General features: G+C 41.4%; 1 protein-coding gene across 3 annotated transcripts in view; it reads right to left on the reverse strand.

Moving 5' to 3' along the window:
- ATP2A3 (ATPase sarcoplasmic/endoplasmic reticulum Ca2+ transporting 3) overlaps positions 1 to 22,833 on the reverse strand; it is a 159,763-nt gene that overhangs the window by 30,706 nt on the left and 106,224 nt on the right. For all 3 annotated transcript variants that reach the window (XM_087957871.1, XM_087957880.1, XM_087957890.1), the window contains one exon: positions 22,168 to 22,632. In XM_087957871.1, the coding sequence (XP_087813997.1) occupies positions 22,168 to 22,632 (465 nt within the window). The remainder of the gene's footprint in view (positions 1 to 22,167; positions 22,633 to 22,833) is intronic.

Raw genomic sequence — 22,833 nt, forward strand, 5'->3', positions numbered from 1 at the left:
AAAAAATGACCACCAGGGAACCTGGATTTGCATTGTTATTGTGTGATTCACTTAACAACTAGAAGAAAAATTGTTGTAAAATCAGATATGATTGAACTTATGACTGCAGTGACTTTTATAATAAAAATTTCAACTCTGGTTGTAAGTTGAGGACCACCTGTAACAAAGACTATGTTAATATAAGTATATAATATAATGTAACAAAGACTATGTTAAGATTATTGCAATGAAGTAGAATGACTAATCTGATTGTATTTCTTGTCTGAGCCACTTGGTAAGGCTGACATCATTCTTGCAAGTTGGAAAGTGAAAATCTCCCTCTAACGTCCTTTTTTTTTTCCTTTTCATGACATTGTAACCCCTTAATTCGGGGTACAGTTAAGACAATTGGATGGAGTTGAGCGTTTACTGGCCAGATGTCCTTCCTGATGCCTACATGAGTTTGCAGCAGATATCTTCTCTTTTCTTTGCACCCTGAGAAGCATCTGTTGCTACTTAGGATGAACCAGTGGTGGGATTCACCACCATTTTGGTGGGTGTGACTTAGTGGGCGCATTTACGTGCATGCATGTGCCAAACATGCACTTTGCGCAGGCACAGAGGCCTTTGCGCAGGTGCAGAGGCGTTCCAACTCACCTCCTGCAAGCTTGCACTCTCCTGGTTGCTTCAGCAGCTGCCGCTCAGCACTCTTCTGTGCCGCGCAAAGCAGCTGCGCTTCAAAAGCAGAAGATAAAGGTGAATATGAGAGCCCGGGCAGGCAGGTGGGCCCAACAGCAGAGTGGTAGAGAGAACCGGTTTGGTCTCCATTGCTCACCGCCGCTATCAGCTCAGCAGAACTGGGCTGAACCGGTAGAATACCATCACTGGATTGAACTCTCAACCTCCCAAGTGGGAGGTGAGCATCTTCCACACTAGGCCACCACACCACTCTAATTTCCTTTACATTCTGAGAAATTAGGTGGGTCTCTTCTGGGCCTCTTGTCCTGCCCACTATCCAGCTATAGACTACGTTGTTTCTTAACTTACTGTACCCTAGGCAGTATCTCTGGGCCCAGTATTCCCACATACGATTACAGACTTGTATGGCGTATTTCGGAAGTCTTTTCCATTTTGGCACCCCTTAAAATTGGTACCTAGGCTACTGTCTAGATTGCCTAGGCTTAGAACTGGCCCCTCTGTGCCCTTTAAAACTCAGCTTGCTGTACTGAGAGATGAGACCCAAGGGCAGGTTAACAGGTGACAATCAGCGGGAGGGTGGAAACAGAGCCTTGGCCTGCTCCCACATTGCACCAAGGGAGCAGAAAGGGATGATGTCACTGCAACTAAATGCAATCTGATTCCTGTTCATGTCAAAATTTATTCTGCTTTTATCAGAGTCTTAAGCAATTCCCAGCACATGGGAACTTTCACTGTTGAGTTCCCACATTTGTCAAATTCTTGAGTAACTAGGAAAGAACTGGTCTTTTAATTTTCTCTCCTGGCCTCCTCTGATTTAGGGCTGTTACTACTGTATCCACAATAACAATTTCTGCTGCTGTTTATAGTTTTACAACGTAAAACCATCATCTAAAATGCTTGTGATCTCCCAACACAACATCTTAAATTCATGAGTTGATGTGCTGTCCACTGGACAGCGTCCAGTGTGGAGATGCAGCGTTTGGGGGAAATGCAAAATCTAGTGATTATAATAGATAGTCCTCAATTTACAACCACAATTGGGATTAGAATTTTCATTGCTAATCAGGGCAGTTGTTGAGTTGTGTCTGATTTTACAACCTGTAAAAAATTGCTGCAGTTATTAAATGAATCACGAGGTCATTAAGTGACTTTAAAAATTGCTCGTCAGAAGCTGACGGGGAAGGTCACAAATGGAGATCACATGTCCCCAGGACATTGCAACTGTTGTAAACACACACTGGTTGCCAAGTGCCCGAAGTCTGATTCAGTTGACTAAGAGAATGCTGCAATGGTCATAAGTGTGAGGATGAGTAGTGAATCACTTTCTGCCTCAGAAAACAGAAACAGAACTGAGATGTGGAAAGGGAAAGGAAACAGCCTTTGGTTAAACGTTCGGCTACCAGGTCGTTCCAGGACCTGAAGATCCTTCAACCACAAGTTTGGATTTCTGTTGATCTGGCCCAGAAGACAATGAAATGACCCAGCCATGTAATCAGCTAAAAGCAAACTTTTTAACAACTCTATATTTTTGTAGAGCACATCTTGCCTGTCCTATCCCACAGATTTCAGGGATCCCTGTGGAGGTTTTGTTTAGTGAAAATGCTGTTGCTGAAACTTAATTAACTTTCCAAACAATGAGAAAGCAGTGAAGGTAATATGATGAATAGGGGAAAGCGCGGTGGTGCTTAGTTGCTACAAACAAAAACCAGCACTGCAATTTTTTAAAAACATGTAAAAGAAAAAAAAGAAACACAAAGCAATCCAAAGAAGGTCCCAACTCCTGCTCTATAATCTCCTACCATACTACCTGATATTGCTGAATTAAGGGTCCCAGCCTATTTCACATATGGCCTATGACTTGAGTTGCTGGAAATTGGGATTTAGTTGCCTGCAGAGAGATTCACTCCTGCTCTTCCTTATTTGTTCTTCTCAATATCCAGCCTTTTAATAGTGGATTCAGATGACTGTATACCATCCACTTGCAAGCAAAGTGGGGGCTCCCTCTCAAAATAGTAGCTTCTGACCAAATGAGATGATGTTCTGGCTTGCCAAAGTATATCTGTTCATGAATTAAAAGCAAAATCACATTAAACAGGTAATTCTTGACATACAACCTTAATGGACCGTGCAATTAGGATAGTTGCTCAGTGGCTCACCACAGCACTACGCTTAATTTTACAATCTTTTGTTGCAGTGGTCATTAAGTGAATGTGCAGTTGTAAAGTGAATACTGGGGTCCATTGTTTTCTATGGGTTTTTTTTTTTTTTTGCTGGAAACTGGAAGTAAAACCAGTTTCTGGCAGTTACATTTGCAAATAGCCATAAATGTGGGCCAGATGCCAAGTGCCCCAAATGTGCTCATGTGACTGCAATGTGGAGACTTCAGTCAGAATTTCAAATCCAGGTTGTAAGTATTCTTTTTCGGGCCTGTCATAACTTCAAATGGTCCTTAAGCAAGTCATAAGTCGAGAACCACCTGTATATATTTATCCTTCTTGGAAGCAATGGGAATTGAATCTACAAGGGGGATGTGATAGAAAGACATTTCAAACTCTGGTTTCTGAATGAATTGATGCTATGGCCATGTTCTGGTCTCTTTAGCCTTTCAGAAATGGGCTTCCTTCTGCATAAATGCTCATCTACTGTCCAAGCAAAGACAGCTCTCTCAGGTATTTTAAAAGTTTCCTGTTTTGAATGTTGCATGTTCATCCTGTCGATTTGTTTCTGAACTCATTGTGTCAGTGTGTGTGGCTTTTAATGAGGTTGCCACAAATGCTCAAATGCTGTGTTTTTTGGAGCAAATGGCAAGGCTAAGGATTTATATGATCTCTGGCAGGTGAGGCTGGCTGAGCATATCAGTTATAAATAAACGGGAATATCACAAAAGCATTTCCATAATTTAAAATAAACACAGAGCACTTGGTGAATTTAAAAATTTTACATTTTTTTGTATATTTACTCTGCTCACATAGTAGCATTATTTATAGGCAAGTGCTTCTTTCTTAATGTATCTTATTCCAACCTATGCCACACAATTTTGGAATAATTGTTTTTTTTCCAACAGGTGGGATTTCCCACTTCTGTAAACCCATCTCCTTTCCTGACCATGTAGCCCTCCCTGTATTTTCTTGGCTGTGGTTATTCCTGCACCCGTCTGGGCATGTTAAAGTCAACCCTAGTTCAGGCTTCGGCCTGCCACATATGGAAAGGAGTTCAGTATCCTATAGCAACCAAGCTTGGCATGCTATTTCTTCTATGAACAAAGCCCAAATGCAAGCAAGGATGAGGCTGAGGGTTCACCTTGGAGAGATCTGATCATGTTCTCCCGTCTGTGCCCTTTTGTGTGTGGTTTCATTCTCAGGTAAACAGAGTGGCGGAAATAGCAGACGGCTAATCCCCAAACCGGATAGGAAAGTATTTGATTCCAAGAGCTCTTCTGAAAGAGATTTGGAGCTTAGCCATCCACATGCAGCTTTTGTATACACACAAGGGCCTATTTACCTGAAAAGGTGTATGGGTACACGCTGCACCTGCTCCAAAGCTCTACTAGCCAAGGACCAAACTGCCCACTCATCCAGAGACGATTGTTCTCGCAAATTTAAAGAACTCAGAAGCTGCAGTTTCATTTAAAGTGGCTTTCGTTATACCACCAAAGGCTCTCTGAACAAGGGTGATCCTTGCTTAACGCAGGCAGAAACTCTGCTTTATTTAATCATCTTCATAGAAAGGACTGCCCCCATGCTTCCTACCCGCGCTTTAAAGAGATATGTTGCAGATCCTACCAGTCAAGGAATTTCTCCTGGCAAGGTCCAGGAGAAGACACTTTTCTGCCATGGCACCCACCCTCTTTCCCCACCCCCCCAGGTGAGATCCACACTTACTGTTTTGGCCTTCTTAAAGGGCTTGAAGGGTTCTGTCAACTGATCTGCGGCCCCAATGGAAGGTAGCATCTTGGAGATGATTAATGAGGGTTAAAGATCCTTGATGGTATAGTGCCATGACGGCGAACCTATGGCATGCAGACCCATTTGTGCTGGTATGGGAGCTGCAGGCAAACTTACCTCACTGCGCACGTGTGCGACTTACAGCTGATTTTCGGCCAGTTTGAGGCCTTAATCAGCCTCCCAAAGGCTTGAGGAATGCTTCTGCAAGCTTCTGCAAGCTTTGTAGGACGAAAACTAGCCCCGTTTCGTCACTTCCGGTATTTTCAGAAAAACAAAGAGTGATGAAACGGGGCTAGTTTTCGGCCTACAAAGCTTGCAGAAGCCTGCAGAAGCCTTCCTCAAGCCTTTAGGAGGCTGAAAAGGCCTCAAACCGGCCAAAAATCAGCTGTGAGGCACAGTGCAGGTAAAGGGGCAGCGGGGGGTGGGGTGGGTGATTGTGTGCGCATGCGTAGGGGTGTGGGAGGAGGCGCATTGCCTTCTGGGTGTTGGCACACGAGCATGAGGGTGCAAGCGTGTGCACAATTTTTGGCACAGGAGCCCAAAAAGGTTAGCCACCACTGGTATAGTGGTTAAAGTGCAGTATTGCAAGCAAACTGGAGATCGACCGTAACAGGGCTCAAAGATCATGGGGGCTGAAATCCAATATGTATCTACCCATCCTTCCATCCTTCCAAAGCCAGTAAAATGAGAACTAAGATTGTTGGGGGCAATATGCAAATAATGCTTACACAGTGTTGTAAAGCACTACGGGGTGCTATATAAGCCTACTGCTATTGCTAATGAATTAGACAGACCTCACCCCCTCCCCATGCATCCCTTCCTCTCCATCTTGGTCAATTGAATTTTAGCTGAATTTTAAATGTATGTTCTTTATCATTTTAATGTTGTATATAGTATTTTTATTGAATGACTGTAAGACACCTAGAGTCACTTTGGCGAGATGGGAAGCACAGAAGTTTAATAAATAAATAAAGCGTTCTCTCTGTCAGGAAATTCCTCCTTATTTCCCGCTTGAATCTCCCTCTGAGGAGATTCCACCCATTGCTTCTTGTCCTGCCCTCGAGAGCTATGAAGAACAACCTCCTCTTCCCTGTGACAGCCCTTCAAGTATTGGAAGACAGCTATCATGTCTCCCCATAGTTCACGCCTTCCCTTCCCTTTCTTTGCCATGTATTTTTCTCTGTGCATGATAGAGAATAATTAGTACGAACAGATAAGGATGCATTAATTTTGTCAGTGGGTAGCTTATTTTACGAGCAATTGATTTTAATTGAGAGTCATTAATTCACTTAGTATACATTCTTTCTACTTTAAGGTTTATTTTTAGTATAACTTCTTGGGAAAATATATGTGTTTGTGCGTGTGCGTCTCTGTGTGTGAGTGTGTATCTACACATTTGTGTAAGTGTGCCAAATGTACTCATTTATTATGGGGAGAGGAATTTAACTGGCATTGGCAAAGATTAATGAATAGGGAAGTATAAAGTCAGGAATTAGGAAAGATTCTTGTCCATGTCTATACTTTCTTTTTCTGATTTTTATTTCTTTTGGGGTTGAATTGACTTTAATTCAGCATCATCACCTTTTTCAGAGCAATGCGGTGAACACCTTGCTAATTATCTGAGGATTCCAATAGAAAGATAAAAAGCAATTTGCTTAATCGAAAAGGCCGCCAGGAGGCACCTAGACACAAAAGCTCCCTTATTCCCTCCCTTCCAGGATAAGGATAAAGATAAGGAGGAAGTGGGTTAAGTCAGTCACACAGTCAAAAACACAAATAATGCCTAGAAATATTGGCTAAGAATGTGGCACCCAACCCAGGGTGAGGGACATGGCTAACACATAGCTTTTTCAATTCTCCTGAGCAAAAATGGAAAGCATGCTGGCTGGGGATTTCTAGGAATTCAAGTCCATCTTCAAGCTGCCAAAGTTGAAAAACACTGCCCAAAACCAACAACCAGTTCTAATTCCAACCACAAGAATTTAGATCAGTCTTCCTCCAAAAAGTGCCATGTAGCAATAGCAATAACAATAGCACTTAGACTTACATACTGCTTTATAGTGTTTTACAGCACTCTCTAAGCGATTTACAGAGTCAGCATATTGCCCCCAAAATCTGGGTCCCATCCTCATCCCCTCGGAGGGATTTGGTTGAGTAGATATATATTGGATTTCAGCCCCCACAATCCCCAGCCAGTACAGCCATGTTTCCAGGGATTGTGGGAGCTGATACCTCACCCAACAGAGGTGAGAAAGTTGATGTAATCAATGGCAATAGATTCTCTTTTGATACCATGAGATTGCTGCGTTTGGAAATTAAGAATGATTTCTTTGCACTCACTTAACATAACTGCTAGGAGATGAAATCTCATCCGTTCATCAAATGGCGATCATGACAGGGCCACCATGTCTGGGCTGCAAGTATCCAGATGATCGCTAGATGGCAGGAAAGAGAATTCCTAAGCTGCCTTCTGTTGGTTATTCAGATTTTGGCAGTTCAGAGTTGATATTTATGTACAGGTAGTTCTTGTTTAATGAACGGTCACTTAGCGACCATTCAAAGTTATGCCGGACCTCTCTAGAACTAGTTACAACCCATTTTCGAAGTCTGCAACCCTCTCCCCTCATAGTCACATGATTACATTTCAGGTCTTTGGCAACTGGCTTGCATTTATGGTTTGCAGGAGCTGAGGTCATGTGACTGTGATTTTTGTGTTTAGTTCTAGTTTTCAGCTAAAAATCTCACCTTTGGTGAAAAATGGGTTTGCTTAATGACTGCTGTAAAAACAGAAGTAAAAACGGATATAGTCATGTGGCAATCCATTTAACAGATAACAGATAATCAGAGTTGGAAGGGACCTTGTAGGTCATCTAGTCCAACCCGCTGCCCAAGCAGAAGACCCTACACCATTTCTGACAGATGGGAGCCCAATCTCTTTTTGAAAATTTCAAGTGATGGCACTCCCACAACTTCTGAGGGCAAGCCATTGGTTGATTGTTCTCAGTGTCAAAAAGTTTCTCCTTATTTCTAGGTTGAATCTTTCCTTGTTCAGTTTCCATCCATTGTTCCTTGTCTGACCTTCGGGTACTTTAGAAAATAGCTTTACCCCTTCCTCTCTGTGGCAGCCCCTCAAATATTGGAAGACTGCTATCGTGTCTCCCCTGGTCTTTCTCTTCACTAGCCTAGCCAAGCCCAGTTCCTGTAACCGTTCTTCATATTTAGTCTCCAGTCCCCTAATCATCCTGGTTGCTCTTCTCTGTACTTTTTCTAGAGTCTCAACATCTTTTTTATAGTGTGGTGACCAAAACTGGATGCAGTACTCTAAGTGTGGTCTTACCAAGGCTTAACCACTTAACCACTGCCAGGACTTACAACTGTAATTCTGGGCTCAAGTCAAGAACTATCTGTACAATGAAGAATGTATCTAGTTATAAAGCATCACTTTGTCATAAGCTTAGCATTTTTCCCCAAGGATGTGCCCTACTGACCCACTTTTTCCCAGACATGTGTGAACTTCTTCAAAAAAAAGCCCTGGAATACATCTGTCCATTATTTTGATATCCTAAAATAGTTTTGGGAACTATTTAGTCCTAGAAGCATTCTTGGAAATACAGATGATATTGGAAGCTAATGTTTTTCTTTGCAGCATGCTAGCTTTTATTGCTCCACAATACACATTTCTAATGACTGTGTGTCAGTAAAGAGACTTCATTTTATTTGATGATTTTAGCTTGCTATGAGCTGCCTTGGAAAACCTGCTTTTCAGGGCAGAATGCCAATTTTATAAATACAATATTTAAACATTTAAGGTAAGTTTCCATTTTAAAAAAATGAAAACATCTTTCTTAAACAAATAAAGGTTTAGGTGGAGCAGGAAGCAGGAACTTGGCATTCAGAAGAGACTCAAAAGTATGAGCTGGTCAATAGAAGAACAGGTTGTTATGCAGGAATATGATGGGCGAGAATTTTTAAAGCAAGCATTTACTTTTAGATTGGGACTCGTGGCTTTTGATGCTTTTTCAAAATCATAAAATCAAATATCAGGCCCTGTTTTAATTCCAATATATTATATATACTAGGAAAAATGGTCTGAACCATCATAGATTCTAACTAAAACTTTGCTCTAATTTTAAGATCAGTTTTAGAGGCCTGGTTCTGAAGCTCACCATTTAGTATCTACTGTACTATTCAGTGAAACAGGATTTATTTATTTTTTGGACATCTTAGAAATTCTTTCAACAAGGCAATGCTCACTGATTTCAAAAGGATGCGGACGACTTCTTCAGCATGTCTGATTCCCATAGGTGGATACAGATTTTTTGAAGTCTTTTTAAAAAAGTTTTTATTTCTGCTCATTAATTAGGAAGCGTGCCTGGTAAATTGTTCATCTGACTTTTACAGCATCTCTGTGAAATTCCTAAGGAGGGCTGTGCTGTGAAAAGCAGCTTTGGGAAAGTTTTATTTTTTTAAGGGAAAGGAACGAAGTATGCTATAACAGAACAGGGGTGAAGACCTTTTCTGCAGTTGTTTTCACTGAAGATTACATCCCTTTAAGTATATTTTGTTAGTGAGAGTGGGTGGACCCAGAATCATTGACAGGTTATTTGGGGTGTATGTGTAATGTGTTTACTGCTGTCTCTGAAATATGTCATATGGGTCAGGGAATTAGGCTGACAGGGAAGGGCAGCACAGCAGATGAGCTGGTATTCTCAACCAATTGGGGTACCAAACGGCTTTTAATTTAGAGAGCTGAGGATACTCATCCTTGTTTGAGAGACTTGGAAGATAGAGTAGAAGAATGATTAGATGACCATCACCAACCTCTTGCACAGACAGAATGTAAACAAGGCATTTTGCATTTGCCAGAGGCAGGAGACAAGGAGTTCCCAATAGGTAGAAACTGAAACAAAATGAAGTTCTTCCCTTGACTCTTAAAGTTGGTATGTCTAGGAATGTGGTACCATGTGGTTTTTCTCAACATACCTTTAGATTGTCTCCTTGACAAAGCAAAGCAAAATAAAAATAGTCTTGTCTATGAAATGAGAGAAGAAGCGGGAGGGGGAGGATGAATCACATTGAATCACGTTTCTGACCACAACCTACACATTCCTGCAGCAGCTAAGCTGGGAAGGAGAAGAATTAAACTGATTGATCAAGCAGAGCACACCCTGAAAGGTGACCTACAAGTTTGGCCATTAAATAGCCTTTTAATTATTTACATCCAAGGACGTAGTTTCTTATATTAAAAAGGAAGCTGTAGTTTCACAAGAATAAAAACCCCTAAGGCCAACCTATATAGGATACCCAGGACTTTGCAGCCAAAAACCTTGAAGACATCTCCCCGTGGATGTCTGGAGAGTCTGGTAAAAAGAAAGATGCAAAAGGTAGAGACCAAGCTTCAACTATTTTCATGTGCACCATCATGGCCATCCCATTGCCATTTCTGATCATACCCCATAGAAACCCCCACATCCCTCAAAATCTTCAATATACATTTAAGATTCTAGCCTTTTGTCTTGGGGAGATGTCAAGAAAAACACTACACACAACTCTATCTTAACCAAGCATTACCCTTGTCTAATGCCCAGGATCAATAAAAAAACAAAAGGCATTCAAATAAGTGGCTTATTAAGTCCTTGTCTTCATGGGTTGTCCAATCTAATCACTATTAGTTTGCTAATAACTAACCATTATTGTTGGGGGCAATATGAAGACTCTGTAGATGGCTTGAAGAATTCTATAAAGCAGAGGTCTCCAACTTTCTGGCTTGGTGGAAGCCGTGGTAGTGGCAGGATGGTTTCGACCGCATGCACCACTTTCACAAATGCATGCTCACCTACCACTTCCACCGTCTGGTTCTGAACAGGCTGTGGCCCAGCTTTGGGCCACGGACTGGGGGTTGTAAAGCACTATGAAATAGTATAAATCTTGTCAAGATTGAACCGGTTTGCTTCTTTCAAGCCATAACACTTTTCAACTTGCCAATGAACTGGAAGGAGGGAAGGAAGGGGGAAATAGAATGCTGAGAATGGGTGCATGGACCGTGAAAGCCTGGCAACCATCAAGGTCACCACTGCAGATGCTTGAGAAAGAGATGGACAGTTCCCATAACAAAAGGATGTCTCATAATTGGACAATTTGATCACCCAGGGGTGGGGGGAAAGGGAAGCTATTGTTTAACTAGACAAGCCTTTGTGTGGGAAAACCAGAGCTGGTTTTGATTCTTTAGTACCAAGATGGTGTATCCAATAAAGTTTTACTTTTGGGGATACAAAGCTCCCGAGAATGTTTCCTTATTTTGGGTTCACTAGTCAGATAGTTGACATTGCTATTGCTATTCATACAATTAAATACATTTTTATACAGAGATGGGTAGCCTGTAGTGCAAGGTGTTTTTTATTTTCATTCTGGTCCTCAGACCCACCATTGCCCATATTTGGGAAATCATGCTATCAGTTTTCAACAATTACACTCAAAATTAGGGGGGAAACAGAGAAATAGACTGACTTGCTTGAATGATGGAGCCATGACAATACAAAACACATTATTTTGGCCCTCCCCTCTCTTACTGAATGCATTAACAAGTTGCTTATTTTGGACTATGCTTTTTGTAGCTCTCCCATTGTTTTGGACTTCAATTCCAAACAACCAATCAGTGGCAAGAAGCTGGTGGAAGCTGTAATTTGAAATTGTTGGAGGAGTCATATTTAAACTATAAGGGAGATGGATTTATATTTTATTTTCTTGGTAATGATTCTCTGCCCCTTTGAGTCAATATTTCTGACAAAGAGAATTCATAAATACAGGGACAAATTAAAGTCAAAATTGATCAACCTCAATACTATTAATAACTTGAGACAATATTAAGATTGCAAAGTTCAGCTTGATAAATCAGAGACTATATCCTTAAAGGCAAAACCCAAGAAACCAAAAGCACATAGGGTTTCCTGAAAAATAAAATGGTCTCAGTAAGTCTTTGCTTTTACTCAGTGATTTGGTTGAAATGAAAGTATTCAATACTGTATCTGCAAGTTTCACCACCTGGCCAAATTTTTTTTCCAGTCACGTACAACAGTTATTGAATGGTGTATAATTTAAACCTTAAAATCATCAAAACCACAAACCACAATAGCAACACGCTATTATTCTGATCTTTATTATGCTTCTGGGTTTCTGTCAGAAAAGATGTGATGTCCAGATACAGATATGAAGCACTGAAACTCAGGATGCCTTCCCTCCATTCTGGATGAGTTACTGAAGTTTATTTTAGCATCCAGGTAAAGTGCTTCCTTAGAAGGAAGACTGGCTGATGTGTTAACTTTTGAAGCATAGGCTGCATACATGCCATATCTATAGTATTTATGAGCTGACCAGACTCAGGCAGCATACAAATTTTAACAACAACAACAACAACAACAACAACAACAACAACAACAACAACAACAAAACAACACAGGCAGAGCTGGACAGCCTAGCTAGGAAAACAAGAAAACCCGCTTAGTGACGTTGACAGGCTATATTTGCCCAAAAAAGCAGGCGGCAGAGGACTTTTGCAAGTGAAGCAGACAGTTGAAGAAGAGAAGCATGCTCTGGCAGATTATGTGAAAGACAGTGTTGAACCAGCTTTGATGGAGGTCAACAATAAGAAGCTGCTCAAAGTACAGCAAACCAAGAATCAATACAGGAATACAGTGATGCAAACTCGGGCTGACAGCTGGTGTAACAAAGCACTGCATGGACAGTTCCTTGAAAAGATCCAAGGAAAAGTAGATAAGGAAAAGACCTGGTTATGGCTGACCAACGGAACACCGAAGAAAGAGACAGAAGGCAGCCCAAGAACAAGCCATCAGAATGAATGCAATCAAAGCCAGAATAGAAAAATCTGCTGATGACCCAAATGCAGACTCTGCAAAGAAGCGGATGAAACCATCGATCACATACTGAGCTGCTGCAAGACAATCGCTCAGACTGACTACAAACAACATCACAACACAGTCGCTCAGATGATCCACTGGAACTTGTGTCACAACTAGTATCTGCCTGTAGCAAAGAACTGGTGAGATCATAAGCCTGGAAATGTGGTTGAAAATGAGATGCAAAACTACTGTGGGACTTCCGAATACAGACTGACAAACTTTTGGAACACAATACCCCAGATATCAATTGGAGAAGAAAAAAGTGTGGATCGTTGACATTGCCATACCTGGTGACAGCAGAATCGATGAGAAACAACTTGAAAAAGTCACCAGATATCAGGGCTAGAGAATCGAACTGCAAAGACTCTGGCATAAACCAGTGCAGGTGATTCCAGTGATACTCGGCACACTGGGTGCTGTGCCTAAAGACCTAGGAAAGCACTTAAAAACAATTGGCACTGACAAAATCACCATTGGCCAGCTGCAGAAGGCCACCTTACTGGGATCTGCTCGCATAATCCGCCAATACATCACGCAGTCCTGAACACTTGGGAAGTGTTCGACTGGTGATTTGTGATACAAAACCCAGCATAGTTATCTCGTTTGCTGTGTTCACTGTCATTTTTATGTATAATAATAATAATAATAATAATAATAATAATAATAATAATAATAATAATAATAATAATAACAATAATAATAATATCTTGCATCATATGCAGGGGAGGGACCACCAGTTCCACACTTGTTCTAAATGCATATGCTAGAACAAATTATATCATTGCGCTGTCTGCAAATTTGCCTTGCATGGCAAGGCTGAATTTTGAATCACTGACAATAGATTGTTAGACAGTTATGTGTTTGTTCATTTATTTTTAATATTAAGAACTTCATAGATATTTTAAAAGACTGTACAGACAGAGCAGATATATCAGGGCAGAGTTACTACTGCTTAGCAGGATGGAGAAAACTGAAAACAGAAAAACTAAAGTGTAAGAAAACTTAATGGCTGGATCAGCTTCACTGGGATCCATGACAGGTCCATCTTCATCTACATCCAGGGGGGTCAAACTCAATTTCATTGAAGGCCGCATCAGGGCTCTGGTTGACCTCGGAGGGGCTGGGCAGGCATGGCCAACTGGGTGGCATGGCCAGCTTGATGCCATTCCCCAAACTGCTGGCATGGTTCCTCTTCACACTGGGTAGACCGGGCCAATGCCATGCTGGGCCAATCTTTCCTCTTTGCATTGGGTAGACCAGGATGGCCCCGTGGGCTGGATCTGACCACATCATGGGCCCGCGGGCATTGAGTTTGACATCCCTGATCTACATCTACTGCCACTCCAGCCACCCACTGCAACCACTACCTCTGTTTGCCATTGCTTCTGAGATCTACTACTAACTCCTCTGAAATACCCTTGTTTTTAAAACTTATTGTGGACAAAACACATTTACTGCCATCATGAGTGTTTGTTAGGGTCAGTTAACATGCCATACCTACTCTGAGAAAGAGGGCAGCATTCCAGGACAAAATCTTGTGTCAAAATCTTGGACAGTTTCTCCTTACGGTTTCCTGAACCATTTCTGCCTCCAGTCTTTTGGAGTACCACTTCGAATGATGAAACATTGCTATGACTTGTCTTGCTGTTGCCAAGGAGACCCATGGACTATGGGGAAGAGGAGTGATTCTAAGATTTTCAGGCTGTTCTTGTCAACATTGCTTTAGAACAGCAATGGGAAATTGATGGGCTTCTTACGTTGCTGAACTGAATGCCTTAGCATGGGCTAGATCAGTGTTTCTTGACCTTCTTTCTTTTGGGACCTTTTCCCACTTTAAAAAATTATGGAGAACACCAAACAAGTATTTGTCTGTATGGCTTAAATATAATGTCAATATTTACCATATTAAAGAAGGTGTGGTGGCTCAGCGGTTAAGACAATGAGCTTGTAAGATGGAAAGCTTTGAAAAAAAGAAATAAATGGGGACATCGGTTGCCTATCCCTGCCTTACCTTGTCTAGAACAAGACTAAACTAAACATTATTTTCAAGATTGCCTCATGTTATACAGTGTTGAGGGCAGGGCAGAAGCTAACATGTTTAGCAATAAATATAATCTCCCATGGAGAAGGGACTGTTCCATGGCACCCAAGCAAATATTTAACCTTCTTATGTTTGCAAATTTATGAACAACTGCTATATTCCTTCCCATCAAATGTTTGCCTCTGTTTAATAAGGGAACTCCTGAGGGTTAAACATTAATTTTTTTCTTCATCCTAGGATTGTTTAGTGCCTGGAGTAATAAATATTTAGCTAACAGAGCCATTATTTGACTCACTAAAATCCAACCATCAACTTTTTTATTTTATTTTAGCAAGTCAGTTATTCTTAGTTTTGGCCTAGACTCTGAATACTGTACTGGTTCTTTTCCAAGGTGTCAGGGTTTTTAGTTCATTAACACCTAATTAAAGAAGTACTGGTGTGCCTATTAATCAAAATGCACGTGATTAATTAACTGACACTAGAACATTTACTCTAAATAAAGAAGTCACACTTTATGAATACAATCTAATAAAATGGTAGATTGTCCGAAGAAAAATTACAGTGGAAAGCTTAAGAATGTAGAACTGCAGCCTTACACTGTATAAACTTCATTTATATGAAATAATTCAGTCACATTTTTGACAGCCATGTTTTCTATGCTAAGATAACTTCTTAATGCTTTACTTAGATTGAAGACTCGACTACTTATCATTGAAATTGGCAATAACATCTTACTGGCTCAAAATCAATCTTCTCTAGGGCTACTGTTCTTTTTAGTGCAAAATATCTTGCAGCCTGAATGGTCCAGAACTGTAGCCAGCAAATTTCTCCATTTGGGAATGTCTCTGATTGGATAAAGTGGTTATCAAGCAAAGATAGGAAGCTCTGGAATAAATGTGTAGCTTCCCCAAGGTTATGCTGACTTTATAATGAAAGAAGGAAACTACAATCCACACAATACTTACACAAATTAATATGACCCAAATGTAGCCAAGTTTTAAAATAGAATAGAATAACAGAGTTGGAAGGGACCTTGGAGGTCTTCTAATCCAACCTTCTGCTTAGGCAGGAAACCCTACACCACTTCAGACAAGTGGTTATCCAAACTCTTCTGAAAAACTTCCAGTGTTGGAGTATTCACAGCTTCTGGAGGTAAGTTGTTCTACTGATTAATTTTTCTCACGGTCAGGAAATTTCTCCTTAGTTCTAGGTTGCTTCTCTCCTTGATTAATTTCCATCCACTGCTTCTTATCCTACCCTCAGGTGCTTTGGAGAATAGCTTGGCTCCCTCTTTTTTGTGGCAGCCTCTGAGATATTTTCCTCTAAAGATGCTTCAATGCTCTTCTCTCTGCAATCACAGATGGAAAATGCAAACACCTCTCTGCCCTTGTTGACATGAAACCATAAAATATGTCTTCTTGATGTATAGATTATGCAAGGAATTACTGTATACTCCCAGCTAATTCAGCCCTTATTAAATAGGCTGCCAGGCTATTCAGATCAATGGTATTTAGAATGTTTCTTAGTATTTAAAGAAATAAATAATACTCATTACAATTTATACAGTATCAAAAACATATTGCTGGTGATCCCTGATGAGGTCAGTATTATTTGTAGGAGGAGGCTTTTCCAGAGAACAGGCACCATGACAGAAAGGCAGAGCTTTTTGGCCTTAACTCCCTAATTTTTCAAAATCGAGCTATTATTCACAGCTTCAGAAGGATCAACTCAGATTGGCTCAGGTTGGAGCAAGCTATCTTGCAAATACCTAGATGCCAAGCAATATAAGGACTTTGTAATCAAAACTAGGAACAATAAGGTTGCTAATGCAATTCGACTTGTGGTTTATGCAGGACACACAAAGTAGATGAGTAAGACCATGGTGGCAGCAATATCCAGGCTTCTGAATCAGTTGCACTTTCTGGATGATCTTCAAAGGCAGCCTCATGTTGAGGCCACAGAAGTTCAACTGAGGCTAAGAAGATTGGTATGACAATTTCAAACCAGCCCAGAAACTAGATCAAGGGATCCAGTGAGGGGTCCAGATGGACAACAGGTCAGGCAGTACATCGGAAGATTACCCAATTTGCCTTTGCCTCTACCGCCAGACTTAATATGCGGGCACTTAACATCCAGCCAAATGAAGAGCAGAGCTCCTGGTCGCTAAGAAGTTATCCCATAAGATCAATGCCGCCCTATTGCTTCAAGCTCATGGTTACTGCAGGATCTGAAGACCAGAAGGGCAGATCCCCAAGTGGGTAATATCCTGTCTTTACCCACCAGGAATTCTCAGGAATACACATCACATGTATGGCTATTCATCAAGTCATGATAGATCTTGTCAGGGTTCCAAGAAATGACCCCATTTCAAAAGAGAACTCCAAGGCAGATTCTCAAAGAACAGTTCTTATTTTGGAGACATCATCTTGGTATCAATTGGTGGAAAGCCAACTATGAGATTTCCTGGGCTTTCCACCTAAATAAAATCAAAAGTTTCACTTTCCCACAAGACAATAAATCACATGGTCCAATCCAGGTGCTGGCTGGTTGCCTGGCAACTCCTTCCTTTACCTCCAGCCAGCCAACCATTAGGCTGTCCTTGACCCAGGAGTAAACCAGTTTGTTTTAGTCACAAACCCCTCCCCGCTTCAGCTCCCAGTTGTGTCAAGCCAGAAGCCACATGAAAGAAACCCGAGAGAAAACTATAGAAGAGGCAAAAAGAAAAAAAAAAAGATTCCCCCCCACAGCTAGATCAGTTTCAGGGTTAACAGATCAATAGCAACATGAGCTGAAGTTCACCAGGAATTCAACTATAAGGACCCAGGATTGAATCAGCAGGCTAGAAACATAGATAATATTAAACTACTGATTTCCCTTCCCTCGTAACACCTCCCCAGCACCCCCATGTCTCCCTCAGTCTGTCACAACCAGAGTTATACTACCTTGACCTCTCCTGATTACAACCTACATAATAATCAACCAACCCACACACAGAGAGAGACTCCCACCACAATGCACCATATGCAATTACTCAACTAGAATAAAAATTTCACAGTCACAGACTTCTTGTTCTCCAGGAAAAGCAATTATCCACATCAATAAATCAAGTAAATATTGTAGCTTTCTTCTTGAAAACTTGGGATGGTTAGTAGGAGGGTTTTACTTATTTTTACACCCCCCAAAGTACCCCTGTGAAATGGTCTGGAGTCTGGACTGAAAGATTTTGACTGGCCCAGCATCTCTAGTGAGCTCTATGCAGGGGTGGGCTGCTACTGGTTCTCCCTGGTTCAAGCAAACTGGCAGCTAACTGGTAGCTAAATTTATGGCTGATTCGGTGAACCAGCAAATCCCATCCCTGGCTGGCCCTGCGCACCCTGCCCTTCCCCTCCCAGGAGTCCCCACACGGCCTGTTTTGGATCCCAGGCAAGTACAGGGCCTGCGCAGAGGCTCAGGAAGGGCAAAAAACAGGCCTCCTGGAAGCTCTGGAAACAGAAGGCCTCCAGAGCCCGGGGAAGGTGAAAAACGGGCCTCCTAGAAGTTGCAGAAGGCCAGAAACGGGGCCATTTCAGGCTTCCAGAGGGCCTCCGGAGCCTAGGGAGGCTATTTTCATCCTCCCAGAGGCTCAAGGAAAGCTTCCGGAGCCCAGGGAGGGTGAAAACACCCCTCTCCCGCCATGGTGCAGGAGGCTGATTAGGCCACGCCCACCATGGCCATGCCCACCCAGCAACCAGGCAGAGAACCAGTGGCTAAAATTTTTGAAGACCGATGGAGCTTTCAAGCTATTAATTTTAAACGCATTTAAAAATGCTAAAATTGTAATGTTCTCAGAATCCTGAACTTACCTACTGCTTATACTATTGAAACTCTTATTGTCTGTTACCTTTAACTGGATGAAACGATGTATCATAGGACTAACTTACCAGATGTGTCCAAAATTTGGGACTCCTAACTTCTGTGGGATTGAAAATTGGCAAATTATTGGTTGCTTCAATGCTGCTATGCTACCACTCAGAAGTTCAGTAGAACTTGCCCTAGCCCTCAGTACACTAGGTAGACTATCCCCTCTTTCTGCTACTGGAGATCAGGTGGATTGGTCCTGCCCTAGTTCTCCAGAGATTTGGTAGACCAGACCCACCATCAATTGCAGAGCCGTGGTCAGGCCAGCAGGAAGTTGGAAATCGCTCCTGCTCCAATTTTTTTTTGCCCTTGATTTCTCTGTTTCTCTGTTTACGTAGAAAATATTTGTGAAATGATGACCTAATGGGTCATGGATTGCTATTGTAAACATATTTTCAGTCTGCCTTTTTCCCAGGCAGGGGGTCTGTGGTTAGGAAGGGGGAAGAATTATATTTAGCAACCATCAGAGTCCTGAAAATAGAACTGTTATAACTACTGTAATATTACTATAATATATTTAATAATGATTAATGTACTGGTACTGCATTATGACCACCTTGGAAGGAATGAACACTTGTGGGATTTCCTATTTCAGTGCCAAAGTAACACGGCTGCTTTGAGTATAATAAACTGAAAATGGAACATTTCTAAAAACTCATATGTGCCCTTATTTTCTTCTCTGTCAGTCACATTTGTCAACTTGATCCCATAATCTAAAATAATCCAATTATGCTTTTATTCTTTTATACATTGCTTCTGAACGTTCTTTTATTTATCATCCATGGGACTTGTATCATATAAATGTAGTAAATAAGAAACAAGCAAATAAATGGTATAAATGTGTTTGATTTTGGTTTTTTTTTTAAACATGCAGCATCCAACACTCATCCCTATGATTTTTGGGGAGACAAGGCACTGATTTGCTACTTGCCAGTCATACTAGATCCAGGAAAATGCCACCCCAGCACGCAAGGGCTAAAAACAGGTTCCTCGAGAGATGAGCTATTCCTCCCACCACCTCATTAGTAAGTGATGCTTCCATTGCTGGGTATGACCCCCATCAGCTTATCCTCCAACGGCTTGCTGCCTCCCCCACACTGGATACACAAAATTACTGCAGACCATTCACGAGGCTCCATTGCTAAGGAAACAGTGAAGAGTCCACGCCCTTCCCCCAAGTCCAGGCATTAATTTGCCTCCTGATCCCAGAGAAAAGCATTATGCAAATACTTCATTTGCCGCCTGGAACAAAAACAAAACCAGAAAGAATGATAACCAAGGTATGCTTTAAAAGGGAACTCCAACCGGCCGTTTTGTTTGTATGCAAACTTTTTGCAACTGCATCAGGCATCTTATGACTTTCTGGAAGATTAGGGCAACATGGAAGCTAGCCTTCTCAGAACATGCACAGCTATTGTCTGGTTAGCTGATTCACCTTTTCTCCTGGATTTCCAAAAGCAGAAGCCTCTGATGGTTTCGCAATTCCTTCTTGAGAACTATCGCTGGTTAAAGGAAGCAGTGATGGATAAATGGGCTGGGCTGCACGTTGTTCTACACCATATTACAATTTGTTCTGTTTGGAGATTTAGTGATTTGCAAACCAGATGAGAATCCATGATTCATAAAACCATGGTTACACACATCCTAATTTAGAAAGCAGTGCAAAATATATACATTTAGTTTTCGATAATGTATGAGGTGGTTTTCTAGGATAATGGATGGATAACAAGGACATATCAAAAGTGTCTCTGATCGTGCATACAATTTGCCTTTCGGTGAACCTAAGCCAGACCCGGAGACTTTTAAGCGAGAAGAATTTTGAGGACTGTTTGTGAGAATATGTAACATAGATTAGCAGAGATGGTAGGGACCTTGTAGGTCATCTAGTCCAACCCCTCATCCAAGCAGGAGACCCTACACCATTTCTGACAAATGGCAATCCAATCTCCCCTTGAAAGCTTCCAGTGATGAAGCTCCCACAACTTCTGAGGGCAACTTCTGTTCCATTGGTTGATTGTTCTCAGTGTCAGAAATTTCTCCTTATTTCCAGGTTGATTCTCTCCTTGATCAATTTCCATCCATTATTCCTTGTCTGGCCTTCAGGTGCTTGACCCCTTCCCCTCTGTGGCAGCCCCTGTGGTATTGGAAGACTGCTATCATATCTCCCCTGGTCCTTCTCTTCTCTAGACTAGCCAAGTCCAGTTCCTATAACCGTTCTTCATATGTTTTAGTCTTCAATCCCCTAATCATCCTGGTTGCTCTCCTCTTCACTTCTTCTAGTCTCAACATCTTTTTTTATGTGAAATACATAGGCATCTCCTTTTTCACACATTAGCTACCAGGGACACACAGGTGATCTAAGCAGCTCTAAGATCTGCACTTTCATTTTCCTCTTGGCAAACACATGTCAAGGTTCTTTCTTTGTTACCTAGAATTCAGAGTTACACTATGTGCACCCAGACAAGAAACTTTTAAGGTAGGGAATATGGAATTTAACAGCAAACACCAAGTTAACTTGTTCTCCTTTACACTCTATAAACACAATGCACTTGATCACACATACACAGTTCAAGACACAACATTAACCTTTTAGACTTAAATATAAATTCAGCCTTTCAATTTAAAATTCCTGGCCAGCTTGGCAGGAAAGAGAGAAAAGTATAAACACATATGTTTAATAAATCCAAGTAGATTATCCATTACATGGCAAACATGATCATTTTAATCAGCAAAAAGCTGCTTCCAGACCTGACTTATGAATCCAAAACTATCTCCCAAACCTTAAAGCTCTTTTTGACTTTTCCTTCTCTTTTCATCTTAGTTGATTCTTATAAGAAAGAATTCTGAAGTTTTAAAATCTGGTGGCTGAGAAGCCTTCTCTTTTTTTCTTTCCCCATTCTTTTTCTTTGTGTGTACTGTATTAGGATAAGAACAAGGACGATATTGTTTGATATTGAACTATAAGCTGATCCTGGAGCATTTGGGGATCAATGGTGGAACGAGAGTTTCCAAATAAATCCATTTAATATGTCCTGCTTTGGATGGATAATTTAAATTCCTGCCCTCAGTGGTAGTTTGGACCCAAGACCCAAGTGTCCCTTTCCAATTCTGTAATACTGTTGTGATACCAGAAAGCTAGTTTTGTACAGTGCTAAAAGTGTTGGTCTAGAAAACAGGAGATTTTAAGTTTTAGTCCAGCTTTAGGCATGAAAAACCAGCTGAGTGACTTTGGCCAATCACTCTTTCTTCAGCCCAACTCACCTCACAGGGTTATTGTGGGGAAAATAGGAAAAGAAGGAGTATTATGTACGTTCACTGCCTTGAGTTATAAAGTTGGAATAAAATTGAATAAATAAATGCTATGGACATAGGGCTTGTCTTCCTCTACCCCAATAATTCAAGCATTGTCCTGGTGGCACAGCTCTTCTACTGGGGTTATGCTACCTCCACTTTTACATCTGTTTTATAAACGTGGATGTTCAGAAATGTTGCTGTAGAAAACCTAGTTGGCTACTCCAACTCCTTGGTTTTGCTGGCAAAGCACGCCAAAAAATACAGCGCAAATAAAAGCGACCCCTTCAAATAATCAAGCTCCTTAACTGAACTAGAAGACTTGCAACAAGCTGAGAATGCAGAAATTAATTTGGCATTGATGTCTACTATCCCACACAACTCGATTTGCAGGACTCACCCTGCAGACGGACATCTGGTTGGTTGTCAGGGTGCCTGTCTTGTCAGAGCAAATGACTGAAGTGCATCCCAGGGTTTCCACAGAGGGGAGGCTCCTTACAATGGCATTCTTCTTGGCCATCCGGCGGGTGCCCAATGCCAGGCAAGTGGTGATAACTGCAGGAAGTCCTTCAGGGATGGCAGCCACTGCCAAAGCCACGGCAATCTTGAAATAGTAAATGGCACCACGAAACCAGGAGCCGCCATGCACGGGGTCGCTGAAGTGGCTGATGTTGATGACCCAGACTGCAATACAGACAAGGGAGATGACCTTGGAAAGCTGCTGGCTGAATTCATCCAGCTTCTGTTGCAGAGGGGTCTTCTCGGGCTCCGTGGCCACCATCTGATTCCTGATTTTCCCAATCTCTGTGTACACTCCAGTGGCAATAACAACACCAACAGCTTTGCCCGCAGCGATGTTGGTTCCCTTAGGATGAGAAAATATATACATATTTAAATTATTTTATTATTATTAGAACATTTATATTGACACCTATTCACACTTGGTGACTAAAGGAGGCTTACAGGGGTATAAAACACCATATATATAAAAAATAAAACTAATAAAAAGAAAATAATAAAATAATATAATAGCCCCCCACTCTTTCCCCTCCCACCAGCGACAACA

This window comes from Notechis scutatus, chromosome 1 (genome assembly GCF_049901735.1).
Source record: "Notechis scutatus isolate UNSWTSFEM ecotype Mainland chromosome 1, rNotScu1.2, whole genome shotgun sequence".
In the NCBI taxonomy this organism is placed as follows: domain Eukaryota; kingdom Metazoa; phylum Chordata; class Lepidosauria; order Squamata; family Elapidae; genus Notechis; species Notechis scutatus.